The 19,316-nt window shown below is 39.5% G+C and overlaps 1 protein-coding gene across 1 annotated transcript in view; it reads left to right on the top strand.

Annotated features, from left to right (window-relative positions):
* The window catches only part of LOC126095135 (guanylate cyclase soluble subunit beta-1), a 237,714-nt gene that overhangs the window by 94,720 nt on the left and 123,678 nt on the right, over positions 1 to 19,316 (top strand). Inside the window, exons 7-9 of the mRNA XM_049909854.1 lie at positions 3,269 to 3,423; positions 9,259 to 9,396; positions 18,554 to 18,636. Coding sequence (XP_049765811.1) covers positions 3,269 to 3,423; positions 9,259 to 9,396; positions 18,554 to 18,636 — 376 coding nt within the window. The remainder of the gene's footprint in view (positions 1 to 3,268; positions 3,424 to 9,258; positions 9,397 to 18,553; positions 18,637 to 19,316) is intronic.

Genomic DNA, 19,316 nt, shown 5'->3' on the forward strand with positions numbered 1-19,316 from the left:
TTACTAGTATTTACAATTGAACTCAGTGTTACTGCAATGTCCAATACTGCATTTTAGTGCAGAGTTAGCTTTCTAGTATAGTATGGAGCAAATACTCATTTACAAACTATAAAAGCCACTCTACTGGCACCTGCATGTACTATTTGTCAAAACATCATGCAGTCCTTAACACTTTGGAAGTTTCCAATTAGTGCTAATATAAGTAATCGGGTAATGTGAAGTTAATTGCTGTGATTACTATTATACACAAAACGTATAATATTAATAAAAATATTGGCATTATTATTATTATAAAAAACAGTGGGACTAATAATAACATTTTAATTTGGAATATTTGAATATGTATTTGATGTCATTAGCAAAGGAAGAGCGGAAGACTGAAGTGACAAAGATAATGGGTGATAAGAAAGGAAGGAACTTGACACAGAACTCTGTGGACAAAACGGGAGGAAAAAGTAATGGTGAACACATTTTGGGCCCTTTGTGCTCATCTTCAGGTACTTGATCAGTTTACATCAGTATCGAATTAAGGTTACTACCTTTCCTGTTAAGAGTACATAGGTATGTTACAAAGTGTCACATTGTGAATATAGATTTTACAAAACTAAGACACCACGAATGAACTACTTACACTCCACAGAAATGGGTACATTGTTTCTACACACAGTATGAGCAGACATATTTATACACATACATATAATTTTCGTCAACAGAAGATTTATAACCACAGTTCAAGCAAGTAAAAGAGTATCCAAATCCAAAAATGCTACATATAAATAGGTGTTACTTCTAAGACAATAAAAGGGGTATTTTATTATTTCTATAGTGATATCATATGTAAAAAGAGTTATTTGTGTAGATATAAGACGTGATTTGTTTCTTTAGGAATAAATTAACATTTAAAATTACCGAAAAAACTGTGGCAATTAAACTTAATTTATTCATTTGATACGTTTACCGAAACCTCATCTTTATACAATGTTATTTGTAATTGATTTAACGGATCAGATTTTCTACAAGTAACATTATTTTCTGTGGGGACTACTGTTAGGCTGTTTTGGATGTCACTACATCTTTGTCTATTATGGTACATATAGTTAGCTATTGAGGATTTGTCCAAGTGGTTGAATCTGAAGGTATTAGTATGTTCTTTGCAACATACATGAAAAGTTATTTCCGTTTTGCGTATGCAGAATGTAGAGCACCTGCCATAGTGTAATTTAAATATTCCATTTGTTCTGTTACATCAGTAATGGAAGCACTAAAGGAAAAACAACTGGCAGAACCAAATCTTCACAATGTTACCCTATTTAGGTACAGCATTACCAAAAGCTGTTAATTAATTTAGAAATATCAACATAAAAACATCTTTCTCCACAAACAACAGACTGGGACGACACTAGCCTCATACAGTAAACACAAACATCCTAGTAGCAGAACACAATGGAATGTCTAAATTACAATGTGGTAGTTGCCCTACATTCTCCGTAGGCAACACAGAAATTAATTTCAGGGCACAATACAAAGAACTTACTAATACTTTCAGACTCAACCACTTGGATGAACCCTCAATTGCTAACCATATGTACTATAACAGACACAGATTTTTATTGACATCCACAAGAGCCTAATAAGACTCCACTCAGAAAATAGGGGTACTTTAGAGAACTTGATGTGTTAGAACCATTAGAAATAATGTTACATGAAGCAAAACTTTCAGGAAACACGTCCAATGAATAAACAAAGTTTTACAGCCACAGTTTTTTCAGTAATTTTAAAAGTTATTTTTTCCTACACAATCAAATATTTGCTTTGTTGCATGTGATATTTACAAATATAATTCCTTTACAAATGACAGAATTGTGTAAATAATAATGTAACACCTTTTCATCATGTTAGAAGTAACACCTACATATATGTAACATGTTTATTTTGTATATTCTTTGACTTGCCTGAATTGTGCTTACAAATGTGGTGTAGGATGAAAATTGAATATATGTAAATAAATATGTATATTCATACCGTGCTTTAAAATCATATAACTATTACCGGAAACCGTAAGAAACTATTTGATAGTCTCTTAGTTTTGTAAAAATTTCAATGTACCCTTATCAAGACGTGTAGTAACGTAAATATCAAAAGTGATGTATACTTCTCAAGAACCTGATGAAGAGTCGCTAGGGTTAAAAATCCGTTGCACTTTGAAATAAAAATCACGATTTGTGTATGTAGGATTTTAGTTTTTACAGAAATTGTGTAAAAGTTGAAGATAAATGTGAGGATAACTGAGAAGGAGTACAATGGTGCGTTACAGAAAATGCAGGGTACGATGTCTCTGTACTTATCAGCAGGTAGCCATGATAATTGTTTGGAGGCAGGAGGGTTAGGGTACAAACTGCGTACGTCGCAAATGTATCACACATCATTCACCGCCAGTTCCAGCTACCTTGAGTGCCCATACGAAAGTCCTTGGGAAATAGGATCACGATAATTGTCCAAGGGGGGGGGAGGTTATTAATGATTCTAATCCTTTGTTTTAATACTAGAGATGAAATACTTCCTTTACATTTCTGTAGTGAATGAAATGAGGTTGACAGCTGTCTATAGACTGCAATATTGTGTTCAGTGCAGTCTAAGTTAAAGTCCGGAATAACCTCCAAATTCATTGCAGAAGAAAACAAAGCTATTTCTGCAACGTTTAGTATTAGGGGTGGAAGAAGTTCTCTGAACTGAGGATTAGTAAGTCTCTGTCAAACTCGACAGTGTCAAAGTTTTGCTGAAATTCTAAAAGCACTTAATAATTGCCTCCTGTTTGGCGACAGTTAGTTTCATTACATCAGTTACTTTTAAAAGAGCGTCCGTCGCACAGCGATTTTTCCGGAAACCTGACTGGTTGTCATATAAGAGATTAATTGAGGTTAACTAATCAGTAATCTGATCGTGATCTATGCAGTCAAAAACCTTGGGTAATGCTACTAGAAAGCAGGTGGGCCCGTACTCTTTCTTTGGCCAATTTTCTTTTCTTTTCGTTAAGGTCTTAGGACCGTTGCTTCCAGGGTGTTAGGAAGATGAAGAAAGTCAGAATATAGTTAAAAATGTCCGTTATTTTGGGCAGTAGGTTCAGATCCGCCAGTTATGCTAGTGACAACGCCATAAAGCCGTGCATAGCTCCAGGCAAAGGGTCAGTACCCTGTCGCAGTACTGCAGCACCATAGACCCCCAGCCAAGCGAGTTCAGTACACAATCTGAGAGTAAAATTTGTCCGCAGATCCCAAGGTGTCTCCGGCGACGTTCAGCCGCGTGTTCCCCTTCCACCTGATGTTTGACCGCGAGCTCCGCATCGTGCAGACCGGCGCCACCATCGCCCGCGTCATGCCCAGGACTCGAAGGACGGACTGCAAAGTCACGGACATCCTCGACACGGTAAGCGACGTTGTTCCCATAGACGTGGTTTGTACAAATCTACTCTGTGCCCTAAAGGGAGACCTGCTTAGGAAAGCTGCTCGTAAACTCATTGTAGGTATATCAGAATGTGCGAAGCTTGGTAACACTAACCGGCTTGAATCGATCGACTATGAGGGTTTATTTTGTTTCTTTCCTGGTAAAGAGGAACTGAAATCATTAACCCTCTATGTACAATACAATTGATAAATGAATACAAAATGAGAAAAGTTGTATATTTGTGTTACTTAAGGGTCAGAACAACGTAATTTGGTTAAAAATGCACATTATTATAAAATATATCGTGTAGCGGTACATATCAGTCGTTATTGGAATACAAAAGAGTTTTATACTTTTTACCTATATAGTTCCCATTTTTGGAGGAAGATCACGATGGAGTTCCTTAATTTCTCCATGCACAAGAGAAATTATACTTCTTTTGGACAAATAATTGACTTCCGTTTCATTTCGCCGTTAAGCATCTCTTCTCATACACAAATGACCAATATCAACTTTACCCTGGCGGACAACTTGCTTCTGAAAGTTACACAAAAAGCCCACACGTTAGTCCCTTTTTAAAACTACTAATGCAGAAGCACTCCTAAATAATACTGTAGTATGAACTCGCAGAAATAATCCAAGGCTTTACCATCTTCAGAATTGCTTGATGTAGGATCTCAAGAGGAGCCTTTCAGACAATTATCGCCGCTATCTCCATCTGCTCCTTCTGCAACATGAGCCAACGCATAAAATGCTGCAAGATTCATTATTTATAAGACAATAGTTTTCTAGCGAATGCCGAAGTTGAAATATTTATAACTTTGAAAAGAATACGCTCACAGATTTTTGGAGTAATGCCTCTAATAATTTTTCGTCCAGACATATCCCGATATTGCCTTTATCATTTAATAGGTTTCTGAAGTCCGTAATTTAGCGTTCTTAACGTCAGTTGAAGCAAATGTGTCCGCACCATAGGCAGAACTCCCAAGTTGCAACCGCTCAGGTGGTTCAACAGGTTGTCACAGTGCAGCGTCACTTCGTGTTTTTGTGATCTGAGCTATTACGAATTCGTGACATGCGGAAAAAAACAGGGTGAAAATGTTTCCTACTACTCAGAAACAATAGTGCACTGGCGGATGTGGGTTCAAATTCTGACTAATTTGCGATACAAAGATAAATTACGTGCGTGTCGCTGTGGCAGAAAATATGTGGCTGTTACAGCACGATACACCGTATTTAAATGTGGCTAACTGACGAAGTGGATGCTCTGTGTTAAGGAAATGATTTGTAAACAGAAAGGCAACAAATTATTTTCCATGCTAATGACAAATGTCATAGACAGACACATGACTTCAGCAGAGTACATTCCTCATTATATATCAGTAGTGTTGTGTTATAACGGAAAAAGAAATACTTTGCGTAAGTCATGTTAGCCCTCACGAATGTTATTGTTGGCGTATTGCTTGCTGTAGACTATTTTCTGACAAAGGTTTGAGCAGTTTGTTTATACAAACCTTTTTTGTTACATGCAGCACATTTTTCGCTTACCATACAAATTAACTTCAGTGTACTTGCATATTACCATCGTAAATGATGCAATATTCTAATAAAAACATTTTTAGTTTAATAAGATGAAAAACAGCCGACCAGTTGCAAAGGATAAAGTAATCTTTACCTAGGTTTCAATAGGTTTAAACCTATCTTCTTCAGAAGACGGCAGTATTACATTACTGCCGTCTTCTGAAGAAGATAGGTTTAAACCTATTGAAACCTAGGTAAAGATTACTTTATCCTTTGCAACTGGTCGGCTGCTTTTCATCTTATTACGTGGAACCGTTGCTGTTACGCAGCTATGTTTAAAATAATTTTTAGTTTAGACTCAATCAGTATAATATTCGAAGAGAAACAAAATAGCTGACCTTTCGCCTGTCTTTGCCGTGGCCCTCTTCAGGGTGATTCTGGAGACAGCCTTCCCTATACCCTGTGTTCTTTCGATTGTTAGGTGACTACTGACATTACATTCTGTGGTGCCACTGGACAGTTCTATGTAAAAATGGCCCTGCCAATGCTACTCTTTCAGGTGACTGACAGGTAAGAGCGAACCAGCAGCTTCCACTCAGGATATTTTTTTCGTGCGGCGAGACACTGATAACGCGTCGCAGTTCTCTTGTGGTGGATTGTTAATATTGTCGAACCCTGGTCTCGTGCAGCTGCTGGTTGGCTAACACTTCGCTGTGTCGTGCGAACAAGACATACCCAGAGAAAAAGCGCAACAGGGGCAAAGATGCGAGCTGGTGCCAGTGCCTTAGAGACTCGTCACTGGTGCAAGTTCCACCAACACAACGGGCAGCGCAGAGGATGAAGATATTGACTTCGCCTCGTCCAATTTCCGAGTGAGTAAAATCCGCCAATGACCGGACGACAACGGACAGAAGCCTACTCGGAAGATAGAAGAGCAGCTCTCGCCCACTTAGTTATAAATCATCGTCCAGCGCCGACTAACTCCGTGAACTTCGTTCAGTGAAGTCTTAGAAGTGAATAGACAGTTGTTGTAAATTGCATTTGCTATGCTCTGTGGAGTTTACCTGTGATTATTTGCACTTAATCATTGATGGCCTTTTTTGTGTTGTATTACAACCAGTGTTGCAGACTTCATAAGTCATCAAGCCACAAAGATAAGTAAACCTTTCGGCTCATTTGTGTTACTTTGTTACTAATTTGTTGGAGTGTTGTAGAACCTCTGTTCTCCTATCCTGTTGCCTGACCCTGGGCATAGCTGTGTAATAGTGGCAGGGAGAAATTTTCATAGCGGTGTATGCACCAGACGCCGTTTCACGAACTCACGAATTCGGTCCACCATAATAACAGTGGCAACTCGGCCTCCACAGCAGTTATTTTGCTTCTTCTCTGCTTCTACTTGCAGCAGTTTTCAGACACACTTCAAAGGTTGTATAATGCCGTCTGCTGGTATGCACTGAGGCATCACGGAATGATTTAAACCTTTAGACAGCACATTGTAGTTGCCTTGCTGTTGGAATGTGTTGAAAGATTCACTGTAGTGCCAAAAAGCATTCAGCTTCGGCTGAGCTGTTCATCTGTCCTAAATTCATAAATTCCCTTTGTTGTCGGTTCTTTACCACTTCACTCGAAATATAGACCAGCTTCTGCGTTGTACTGTCTGTATTGTCCCAGTCCATTGCCAATATCTGGGATGCCAGCTTACGATGTTTCCTCAGAAACACCCTAGTGTTAAAATCCAAGCTGGAATGGTGATGGATGCTTTCTGTCAGTATCAAATGGCTAGCACGTCTGAAGATGGTATCGTTTCTCTACCTCCGAACTGAGGTTGTTGCCAAAGAAATTTTGGTACGATGACACGGTCCAGCACCTCCTTAGAAAGGACAGATCGTTCAGCAGTTTTCCCTTTGTCTTCCACAGCTGTTTTAGTTTGCAGTTATGACCACAAAGTCTCGTCCAAAAAAATCACTTACACGGCCAGCGCCAATTTGAACAACATTGTATATGATAGTAGGTCACAGCACTGTAAATCACTAAAACAACTAAACTACCGAGTTTTAGTGGTCCTCTTCCGAACAACCGTACTTTCATTTCAAATTTTAAAAATACGCATGTTGATTAAACGTGTTTATCTTGTTTTTTGGTTCGTTATGGAAATAATATTAGATTACGTGACACCGGTCTTTTGTTCAGTCAACAACTACATAAAAAAGAAGAATTATCGCCATAGAGCATGATTATCGTAGAATTCACTCTAGACGTTTGTAGATTTCGATGTTTTTCATAAACAACCTTTTCAACTACTAGTCGAAGCGTATCGATGGATGTAGGAGGGTTAACATACCTCAATTCGGACATCTAATTTCTCACATAGTATCACATCTCAATTAACATGAATAAATTAGATCATTATCACACGAACAGAAATTACTTGCCATAAACACTGGCTGAATAAAATCTGATTCCAGTAGTATACACTCCACATGAAATTATATTTTTGATATGGATGGTGGTAACATTCGATTCACCTTTTATTTGAATATTACAATGGTGAATTTTGTTTTCCTACGTTATATTTGCTTGGAATCCCATTCTGTCAATCCTTACTTTAGCTATGCCATCGTCAATCCATACTGTCATCCACAGTATGGACAGTAACTCCCTCTGTTATGTTTTCACGACTGGCCTATTGAATCGATTACGATGAAAACGGTACAGAGATAGCTTGAACACTGAGGAAGAACAAATGTTTTGGAAAATCATAGCCATACTTATTAGACTGAAGAATATTATGTAAATTAAGGAAAACTATTTATTCGTTCATAAAGCTAATTCTCTTTGACAGTTGAACTTTATTATATGTGTGAAAATCTATTTATTTGTTGATATGTGTAATGTGATATGATTCAAAGTACTGAATACAATGCTTATACAGTGCTCAATGTCCTTATTCCACATTTCTGCACTATTTGTTGCATAATGTTCACATTGTACAACATAGTGGTACATCAGTAACATAGTGCACAGATGTGTGCTCCTGTCCATGACCCTCTCTGCACTCTGCTGAGTATCGGTGCTGTGTATATCAACACATCGTGCGCTGAGACAGCTTGGGAAGGGGGGCAGCGGGGAGCACATCACGATCTATGTTTACCCAAAGAGGCAGACACGTTGGGGCAGCTGATGTTATTTCACATACAATAGGGTATATACCATCACTCATCATAATAAAACTACTGACATGTGAGCACAGCCGTGGGTAACAACTAGTATCTTAAAAAATGATTAGCTGTATACACAACCGTCGGTCTGTGATGGAGTCCCGTTTTCCATATTAAGCAGTGGACTACACACTAACTTAGTCTATAGGACTAAATTGACAACATATTAACTAATAATTGAATTGAGATTCAAGTTGTAATTATGAATCACAGCTTGATTCACGCCCAAAAAATGACAAGAGCCGCAGGTAGAAGACGATGTCTCGGCAGAAGGTAAGCAATTTGTGGGAGTTACACGCAGAAATATCACGTGCACCCTCAAAGTTACATATTTAGTAGTGAGTGTGTTCATAGGTGATAGTGGTTTTGATTTGCAAGTGACAAATATCAAACAATGATTATATTCAATTTATTTGATGTCCATCTGACTTAGAGATCCTCAAAATCAAGAGTTACCAGTTTTAAATATTGACTTTAAAATAAAAAGTATTACGCTTGAAATATTTTCATTTGGAAAACATACTTCAGTCACTCTTCACACCAACGAAATTGGCTCCTACAGCAAAGCCAGTAACAGTCTTGATTATAGTATAAGTGGGTCATGGTTCGAGTATTAGACTAGAAAAACAAACTTCTTGACGAAGTACTTGTGATGGTTTTACGCTAATGGAAAAACATGTTTAAAAAATTAACATAAATAAATATCATTCAGTCACATTTAAAATAGCGTTGCTAATAGCCTTGGTTGCAACATACTGCCAGCTGTCAGGCTTAACAAGACATGCAACAACAAATCAATTAATTGTTATTGCATGTTATGTTCTGGCTCTATACTGAGCTTCACTATGTTTGCGTTGTCCCGAAATCTATAGCTGCAACTTATTTTCATTGAGATTGACTTTATCTTTGTCCTTATTCAAATCAGTATCTCAGTCGTGGCCCTTGGTGTCGTTTTATACACGCTGTAGAAAATTTTATTGTGTCTACAGTTATTGCAGAGTGTCCGCTGTCTTTCTGATAACTTTATACAGATTTTTAAAGAGTAAGTATAATTTGCTTTATCTGTATATCTTCTCAGGTCAGGCCTCACCTTGAGCTGACGTTCGAGAACATACTGTCCCACATCAATACGGTGTACGTGCTCAAGACGCGACCTGGCGTGATGCAAGTCGACCAGCACGCCGTCGCTCCAGAGTATTCTCACCTGCGGCTGAAGGTGGGCAGCTACTCGGTAGTCCAGACTAAAAATTGTAACAAATCTTGAGATATCATTTTTTACTTTTTTACATTTGCTAAACTTAATGGTTGTAGCAATTTAATATAACATTGGATGAAGTAGATTCTAATACGAAACGACTCCCTTATAGATTGAACTATTAGCTTTTCTTTCCTCCTATAATTGTAGTTAATCTATAGATCACTATATATATGATGTTCCATTTACCTTGACCACACCAAACAACCTTTTATCCAGAGACATAATACTATTTGTTTACCAGAGCAACAGTAACCACCACTTACTTGTATCATTGTATGTTACGAAGACATAAACTGCAGTACATCTTTGTAAAATAACAACCTGTAGTTGTATTCAGTAATCCACTGTCACTCTTCAACACCTGTTAAAAAAATATGTCACACAGTATCAGTCTCGTAAGCGTGAGGTTACTCAAAAACGCAACAGAAAAGAGACTTTCGTACAGTGCAGGTACCCCAGGCTAACGTAACTCGTCCACTTGCTGGAGTTGACGGTAAACAAAAGGAAACACAATTACTGTTCTGATAACTTATGTTCTCCTAATATGAGTAGCGTTTCTCTCTCTTCGCTGGCGTACAATTTACTCTCACAAGCTTTCATCTGAAGACTGAAAGACCACTGGGTATTTTCCTTGTGTTTTTATATTAGACTATCGCAGCTAGCACAGCTACGCCATTCAATTATTTGTTTTAAAGCGTTTCTCATAAACGCATTGCACAAGCTTATAAGAAAAAATATAAAATTACCTACAATGTCGAGTAGTACACTGACAGATAATGCTGAGTAATATCTTGGAAACAACTGAATCTAGAGAGAGTAGCATACATTGAAATTTAATACGGAATAATGATGCTAGCCAGTTTAAATCAATAGTTACAATATAATTAACTGCTTCTCCTTTCTTTCTATATTTTTCAGAACCTTTAAGGTGAAGCAAAAGCAATTTGCAGTGGTAGGTATCTGAAGCGCTTGTCACTTTTTTCTTTACTATGAAATTGGTTGCTTTTTAAGTCCGTAATTACTATTCGTACCATTTTGATAATACTTTTCATTGAGTTCTGTTGTAATGTCACATAAACTCCATAAGATTTGTTTTCTAAAGCAATCTCGAATAGCATTAAAGAGTTTCTGCTCGCCGCGAATCTATGACCATGCCGTTTCGTAGTTCCCTTTTTTACTCCTGATGTTTCTTAAAAATAGTTTTCCACAAGTCTTTTTAACAATCTTACATCGAATATATGTCCTAAATGATAAGAATTCATACAAAACAAGACTACATATTATCACACAAGCTTCAAAGTCTCGCGATGTCTTTTAAGTAATATCAGTGCAAATGCAAACAGACAGAATATTAATAATATCCGAATACTTCAAAGAATGTTATGCCTAAATACTGTCACAAACTATTTAAACACGTTGACTCGAAGTGGATGATTAAGTAGTTTAGTCAAGCTACAGTACGTCTGTTCATAGTGTGCTACTTTTTATGTGACGGTTATGAAACGATTTTATCATTTCATTTTCGCCTTTTACTATATATAAAATACTTATTTCTATTATATTCAAATAAATTGTATTCCTTTCGTAATGTTAGGTTCTTAATGCGAAATATGACAATTCAGGGAATTATTTTAATTTTCAGATTGTATTGCATTTTTTTGAACGTGGTGTATTAACGTGCATTTAAGTCCTTTCGTCATTTAAATGTAAACCGCAGTCTAAGAAAATCATATGCATCTTAACGTTTGTTCAAACACTTGATGGTGAAGATACTATATTGCATTTTGTCATTTCTCATTAAGGCACAGATGCGTGGTAATATTTACAATCTGTTTTTGCAGCGGATGAAGTAACCTAAACAAATACTCGTATATGATCTCTGGATATCCCCAAGGGGAACTTCATAATTACTGTAAAATTCTCATCTCTTATAGCTATAAATTTATATTTAAAGGAAGGTTTCTCATTCACCATTTTTGTAGATATTTCGAGTTGGGAAATGAGAATGCGTCTTCGAAATCACGTGAATTTTTCGATGCCTTCCTAAGAAAATTCGCTGTCCAGAAGACACGTATGGTTACTGCAACACGATTAAGTGGCGGAGCTTGACGCATCATCCAGCAAAGCAGTGGCCTTCATATCATACAGAGCGGAAGAGATCTGTACAGGCTGCAGTACTTAAATGCACAATGAGTACCAAGAGGCAAACTTGGATCTACAATACTTTTCTTAACCTGTATAAAATAAAACCATGGACATATTTTATTCGAATACTTAAGTTACGTCTTATTTTTAAAAAATTGTTATACAGTAAGGAATGCTATTGTTGCTACAGGCGCCTGGATAGCCACGCGTGCAGCAACGCCGCTTCCAATACAGGTTCGGAGGTGCGCTGAACCATCGTTGAATCCACCTTGCTAATTATAGACGAGAGTCGCTTTGCCGGTCAGCCTGGATATGGTTTTTAGCCCATTTACCACATCCTACAAGGTAAATCCGAGGTTGATACTCAACTTCTGCCTCAGCTGCAAATTTCACAAGCATTTAGAGACACTTCGCTCACTTTCCTATGAATAACACTACGCGCCAACAGTTGAGATATACACTCCTGGAAATGGAAAAAAGAACACATTGACACCGGTGTGTCAGACCCACCATACTTGCTCCGGACACTGCGAGAGGGCTGTACAAGCAATGATCACACGCACGGCACAGCGGACACACCAGGAACCGCGGTGTTGGCCGTCGAATGGCGCTAGCTGCGCAGCATTTGTGCACCGCCGCCGTCAGTGTCAGCCAGTTTGCCGTGGCATACGGAGCTCCATCGCAGTCTTTAACACTGGTAGCATGCCGCGACAGCGTGGACGTGAACCGTATGTGCAGTTGACGGACTTTGAGCGAGGGCGTATAGTGGGCATGCGGGAGGCCGGGTGGACGTACCGCCGAATTGCTCAACACGTGGGGCATGAGGTCTCCACAGTACATCGATGTTGTCGCCAGTGGTCGGCGGAAGGTGCACGTGCCCGTCGACCTGGGACCGGACCGCAGCGACGCACGGATGCACGCCAAGACCGTAGGATCCTACGCAGTGCCGTAGGGGACCGCACCGCCACTTCCCAGCAAATTAGGGACACTGTTGCTCCTGGGGTATCGGCGAGGACCATTCGCAACCGTCTCCATGAAGCTGGGCTACGGTCCCGCACACCGTTAGGCCGTCTTCCGCTCACGCCCCAACATCGTGCAGCCCGCCTCCAGTGGTGTCGCGACAGGCGTGAATGGAGGGACGAATGGAGACGTGTCGTCCTCAGCGATGAGAGTCGCTTCTGCCTTGGTGCCAATGATGGTCGTATGCGTGTTTGGCGCCGTGCAGGTGAGCGCCACAATCAGGACTGCATACGACCGAGGCACACAGGGCCAACACCCGGCATCATGGTGTGGGAAGCGATCTCCTACACTGGCCGTACACCACTGGTGATCGTCGAGGGGACATTGAATAGTGCACGGTACATCCAAACCGTCATCGAACCCATCGTTCTACCATTCCTAGACCGGCAAGGGAACTTGCTGTTCCAACAAGACAATGCACGTCCGCATGTGTCCCGTGCCACCCAACGTGCTCTAGAAGGTGTAAGTCAACTACCCTGGCCAGCAAGATCTCCGGATCTGTCCCTCATTGAGCATGTTTGGGACTGGATGAAGCGTCGTCTCACACGGTCTGCACGTCCAACACGAACGCTGGTCCAACTGAGGCGCCAGGTGGAAATGGCATGGCAAGCCGTTCCACAGGACTACATCCAGCATCTCTACGATCGTCTCCATGGGAGAAAGGTGGATATACACTGTACTAGTGCCGACATTGTGCATGCTCTGTTGCCTGTGTCTATGTGCCTGTGGTTCTGTCAGTGTGATCATGTGATGTATCTGACCCCAGGAATGTGTCAATAAAGTTTCCCCTTCCTGGGACAATGAATTCACGGTGTTCTTATTTCAATTTCCAGGAGTGTACATATTCTGTCCTGAGACGGGGGGAGGTACCGAGCTGGCGACAGGAAGGCTATACTCCGTCCACCCTTTAAATTAACCGAGCCTAATCCGAAAATTCCTGGCAGATTAAACCTGTGTGCCGAGACCTTCGCCCTTCGTGAGTAAGTGCTCTACCATCTGAGCTACCCAAGCACGACTCACTCCCTGTCCTCACAGCTTTACTTCCGCCAGTACCTCATCGCCTACCTTCCAAACTTTACAGAAGCTCTCCTGCGAAGCTTGCAGAACTAGCACTCCTGGAAGAAAGGATATTGATGAGACATAGCTTTGCCACAGCCTGGGGGATGTTTCCAGAATGAAGCATACCAAATCCGTTCGTAACCAACCAGACCGTGCGCCGAGGTGGGACAAAGACAAAAGAACAAGAAAAACGTTGTATTAAAAAAAAAATAATTTCAGGGTAACTCTTCAGGAGAACAACACAGGGCTGTATTCCACGTCATTCGTTTATGTAAATAAGCTGCTGTCTTCTTATTAAGGTGAAAGCACATCTACAGCTGATCAGCTGAAAATGCTGCAACTTATACACTATTCGACTGCACCACTAAAAGATAGTACATCCAATAATAACACTGATTTAGGATATGTATACACTCATAAGAGAGCACTGCAGTTCCTTTTATTTCCTTGCTATTGACGATATTCTCGCAAAATACATTCCAACTGTTATCCGGTTTTTTTGGTGGTGCACATAACCTTCCAATGTCTCTAGCAGTTTGATTAAAATGATTTTCTCGAAGAATACCTTATCTTTTGATCTTCTATGTTCCTAAGTTGGAAAGTAATGATTTTTAGCAGTATATCTGTGGTTGACTTGGTGAATCTCGATGTACTGATTGTTCAGTTAACAAACTGGAGATAGGATACAAGAAGAGCGCTTCATCATAACATCGTTTTCATCATCTTAATAGTCATCACCATCACTATCTTCATTTTCTTCATATGCTTCTCTTTCACCTACTTCCTCGCCTTCATCTTCGTCTTTCTCTTCAACAACCATTTAAAGTACACGGCTCGATAAGACGCATTACGGACTTCAGCTATACATATCCACGACACCACAGCGTCTTTTCTTATACCAGCTACCTACCATCTAATAGTTGGTATCATCAGGTATCTCCGAATACAAAAAAGTACTTCAAGTGGTCTGTCTAACACGCAGTCTCATTGGCATAGGGCCCGTGCCCTTCAACTTCATTTTCACTACGATTGTAATTACTTTATCCACTCTGGTCTGTTTTCTGATCCGTTTCTTTATTTCTTTGCCTCTGCTGGTACTTTCTAATTCCCTCCAACCTACAATTTTTACAGAATTTGACACGGTAATGTCAGTCCTGGTACATAAGATTGATAATATTTCCGAATGTGTTGTTAGTGACACTGAATCACAAACTACTACTGCTGTAACGAGCTTACAGAGAAAGAAGGAGCCGGAAATGTGTTTATTTTTTACGTAACGGTACCTTTTTTCTCCGAATTCCTTTCTGAGTGTCTCTTCCGAATGTCTGGCTGGATGAATGAGTCTATTTTCAAAGCTCCGAGAGGTATCGGAGAGTTAACACATTTGTTCCTTAGTAATACCAACCTAAGAGTATTCTGATAGTACGGCATTAGCAATGAACACAGGGAAAGCCAGAGATCTACCGTTTCCCTGATGCGACACTGCCCTTCGGTTGGCAGCGTCCAACGGTTCTATCCCCACCACTTTCTAGGGCAAACGCTACCCACCGAAGTTTGTGATCGTTCAGTTAATTAACTTTAGAGACGCGTTAGTGTATGACTAATTCTTCTGAGCTGGATGGTGCAACTTGGAATTTGATAACGATTTGATTCATTTCAACCTGTAGTCAGTTCCATTTTATTTCGGTCAGAAGTGTAATTCATAAGATTTTATGCGATTATATTTCTTGGTTGTATTTCTTAGAAATTTAGTGTCGAAGCTTCGTCTGTGGTGAGGAGTAACCATCTGGGTTATAGATCTATTAATTCAGCGTATCATGAATTGTTTTATTCCTAAAATAAAACTGCAATTATTCACGTAGCTTTCAGATACCTTCCTCTCTATATTCGCTTAGTTTTAAGTTGTCAGTCATTACCACTGATCATGGTCCATTGTCTGTGGGAGCTGATTGAATGAAAAGGCTATCGCCTTCAACGATGGAATTTAGTTACTTTACACTCTTCTCCTACTTAATATTTTATGAGAGTTCCTCCTCATTTATGTTTGTAGACTTTCAGCACTTTTTCTCTTCTCTCCCTCTCTCTCTCCCTCTCCCTCTTTTAATACTATCCTCCGTACCCACACAAACCATGCCTGTAGTCTGTAATAGCACTCCCTTGTCCACGACTTTCTATCATTAACTATATTAAAGGCCAATTTAATTTAGATAGTATTATTATTCTTATCAGTACTGTGCTCATGTGTTGAAGGCGTTTCCGTCTACACTTCGTAAAGATTCATAGCAACATGTCTTAAGAACAAATAAACTACTATTCTCTGTAATTACCCACCCTCCATCTTTTAGCGGTGCGACATGTAAACCCAAACTTGATCCCTTCCGTTATGTTTAACATGTTCCAACGATGCGATCAATTTTTTAGAAGGGAAAATAATGCCTGTTAGATCATTCAAAGTGTTAGCAAGTTCCATTGAGCTTCTGTGTTAATATTATAGTGAGCTATTGTGTGCAGACGGTCATTAGACCTATTCAGTGGAATAGATTCAGACATTTTGTAGATTCAGAGATTCAACACAAACCCAGTAACACGTAAACGCTCCTCGATAACTTTATACGAATATAATTTTCTGTGAAACACTCACCTGTTATTTGGTTTCCAGCCTTCACTTCCCTTTACAGTTGCGGAGGCTGTGTGTCCAATGAATGTTGCAACCAACTTCGGGGGGTTGTAGAAGGTAACATGAGGAACAAATGAGGAACAGGAACTCTTGTCCGGAAACGTCATCCAAAGACGCTACAGAGCGTCGAAGTGATAGTCGCCGATAGGCCACCCCTTTGGAAGAAAACGTGACTCTACATTGACGGACCGAACTGAGAACGTCTCGCAATGTTGTCTGTTATTCAGTGATCGCGACTGATTGCCATGATCACCAGTGGAACAGATGGAGCTAGTTGCTGCGCACGTAAGCCTTGCCTCCTATGAATGCGATGCTCTGTTGTATCAGTGGATGACCCTGTTCGATATGGGTTTCCATTCAATGTTAATTTTCCTCATTGAACTCTCTAAAACTTCCAATATTTTAGACTATACAGGAGAAAAATAAACCGCCGATGGTAGCCTGTGTCCACAGCCGTCATCCACGAAGGCAACAGAGCATCGCATTCAAAGCAGACAAGAACGGTACACACAGCAGCTAGCTCAGTCAGCTCCACTGGCGATCGCCGCAATCAGTCGTGATCACTGAATAACAAACAACATTGGGAGAGATTTTCCGCCTATGGCCAGCCAGCGTATATAGTCACATTTGCTGGCCTAATAACACGCGCTGGCGCCTATAACTTCAGTGCTCTGTAGCGTCGTTGGTTGAAATTTTCGGAGACGGTTCCAATGCTCGAATTTTTCTTCAAGACAACCTCTACAACCTTTAGAAGTCCGTCGCAACATTTCTTGGACACCCTGTATATGTATATTTTTCAAACACTCCCCTTAGAAGTTTTATCATTAGAAGTACACGTGTAAATTCCTAAAGGACTAAACTGCTAAAGTCTTCGGTCCCAGAAGTACTTGTCTCACTGCCTTACATTAAAACTGGTAGTACAGTAAACTTTCCTTTCTGTATACATCGGAAGAATACTTGTTTTGTAAATAAACCGCCATTTCCTGCTCCCACTTAATTTATATTTCCCAGACGCTTTTCGCCTTTTTGTTGCTCTAAGGCATGATCAGTGATACCTATAACGACACAGTTTTATTATTTTTAGATTATCAAGCAGTTCACGCCACGATTTTTTACGTAAGAAAGTAATTACTTACTCATCTGGTCTGGAGTTGCAGAACCACTTTATAACCGCTAATAAAGTGGTAATGCGACCTCAAGACCAGTAAGCAATTACTTTTTTACGTAAAAAATCGCGACTTGAACTATTTGATAACCTAAAAACGACAAAACTGTATCTTCATAGATCGCAATGATGATGCCTTAGAGCAAGAAAAAGGCGAAACACGTTTGGGAAATATAAATTAAGTGGCAGCAGGAAAAGGCAGTTTTATTTACAAAACAAGTATTTCTGTGCTTGCTGCGGAAACTAGCAACGCAAACAAACTTGTTATCGGAAGCATACTTTAGAAAACAGTTCTAAGTTTAACAAAGGCACTTCTGGTTATTTTCTCTGTTTCTTTTATTTATTTATTTATTTTCTGCACATCCCTGTCCCTAAATGCAGAAACTTGCCACTTCGTTCTATAATTTAATAGTTAAGTTTTACGTTTTTCTTTTCCTAGTGAAGGAGTCCTGTATTTTGTAAAATCTAGAGTCTATCGTTACCCTGTTCCAGTCAACAGCGTAATGCCTGATGGATAATATAGTCTCATTATCGGCACCGTAAATCTCCTTGAGCTTCATCATTGAGAGAGCCATCCCAACATCATTATCTGAACGATAGAAAACAAAAAAACTATTTAAATTCAGCACAAAGCGAATTGTTTGCTTGATGTAGATCCACATGCATGTTGACTGACACACTGATGTCCGGAACAATCGTATCGGTTATTGCGTGCCTTTCCTGCTTTGGCTAAAAACATTTTTACTGCACTGCCCTCATATAGACCCACTACAACTATAATGGAAAAGTAGAGTCAAACCCATATTCCATCAACGTTGGACAAATGTCGAAATACCGGTTTGATACAGTTGTTTAGAATTCATATGAAAGGAACACTGGTAGATAAACTGCAGTTTTGAAGGTATGTGCAGTGTAGTGTCATGTATCTGCATTTATGAATGGTTATGGATAAGGATTAACGCACAATTCTAAGAAAGAATCAAAGCAAAGGTGCAGTCAAAATTTTCATCTGATAAACGACTAACATTCTTTCCTTTTCTTCTTTTCAGGGGCAGATGGTGTACATCCCAGAAACAGATCTGGTTATTTTCTTATGTTATCCGAGTGTAATGAATCTGGATGATTTAATAAGGTAATGTCATTCTTGAGAGATATAAATGTGTACATACTTAGTATATTTCACTGATGAAAAGATCTATACGAAAATTTTTATGTCAGCGAGTTTTTAATTATTAAGTATGCAAATACACCCATTTCATTTTTAGTTTTTAAGTAGGCAACGTCATTGATTTATAGTTCTTACAGATCATTCAAGGTAGGGATAAAAACTTTTGTATAACTTCTTCCTTGTGGATGTTGCTATAAGTCGGAGCAGGTTTTACAGAAGGAAGAGAAGCCTACTTATGTGTGCCAAGCCGTCTTATATGTCTCAGACTGTAGTCACTGAGCATTCATAACGAAGTCAAAAGACAATAAAAAAACATCGGCAGATTCGTTACTGCTTTTAAGATTCCGATGGCTCCAAGAGATCAGGGTTGAGTTCTCTAATATAAGGGAAATTTGTATTGTTTATTTGTCACTTTTCAGCTTTTTCACAAGTTAATATTTTGTAATCAGTGAAAGAAGAGTAAATATGTAATTACGGCAGTGGCAGGTCAAAACTGCGCTAGTTTTTCCACGCACTCGGGTTTTACTTCAATCTCGTAAATACACTTTCGTGAGCATGTGCGTCACCTTGGGTGAAAGACTTTTTTCCCTTATGCTTCCTGTGTCCCTTCTGTTGTATTTTTTCGTCCAGTCTGTACAGAATTC

Source organism: Schistocerca cancellata, chromosome 8 (genome assembly GCF_023864275.1).
Source record: "Schistocerca cancellata isolate TAMUIC-IGC-003103 chromosome 8, iqSchCanc2.1, whole genome shotgun sequence".
Classification (NCBI taxonomy): Eukaryota; Metazoa; Arthropoda; class Insecta; order Orthoptera; family Acrididae; genus Schistocerca; species Schistocerca cancellata.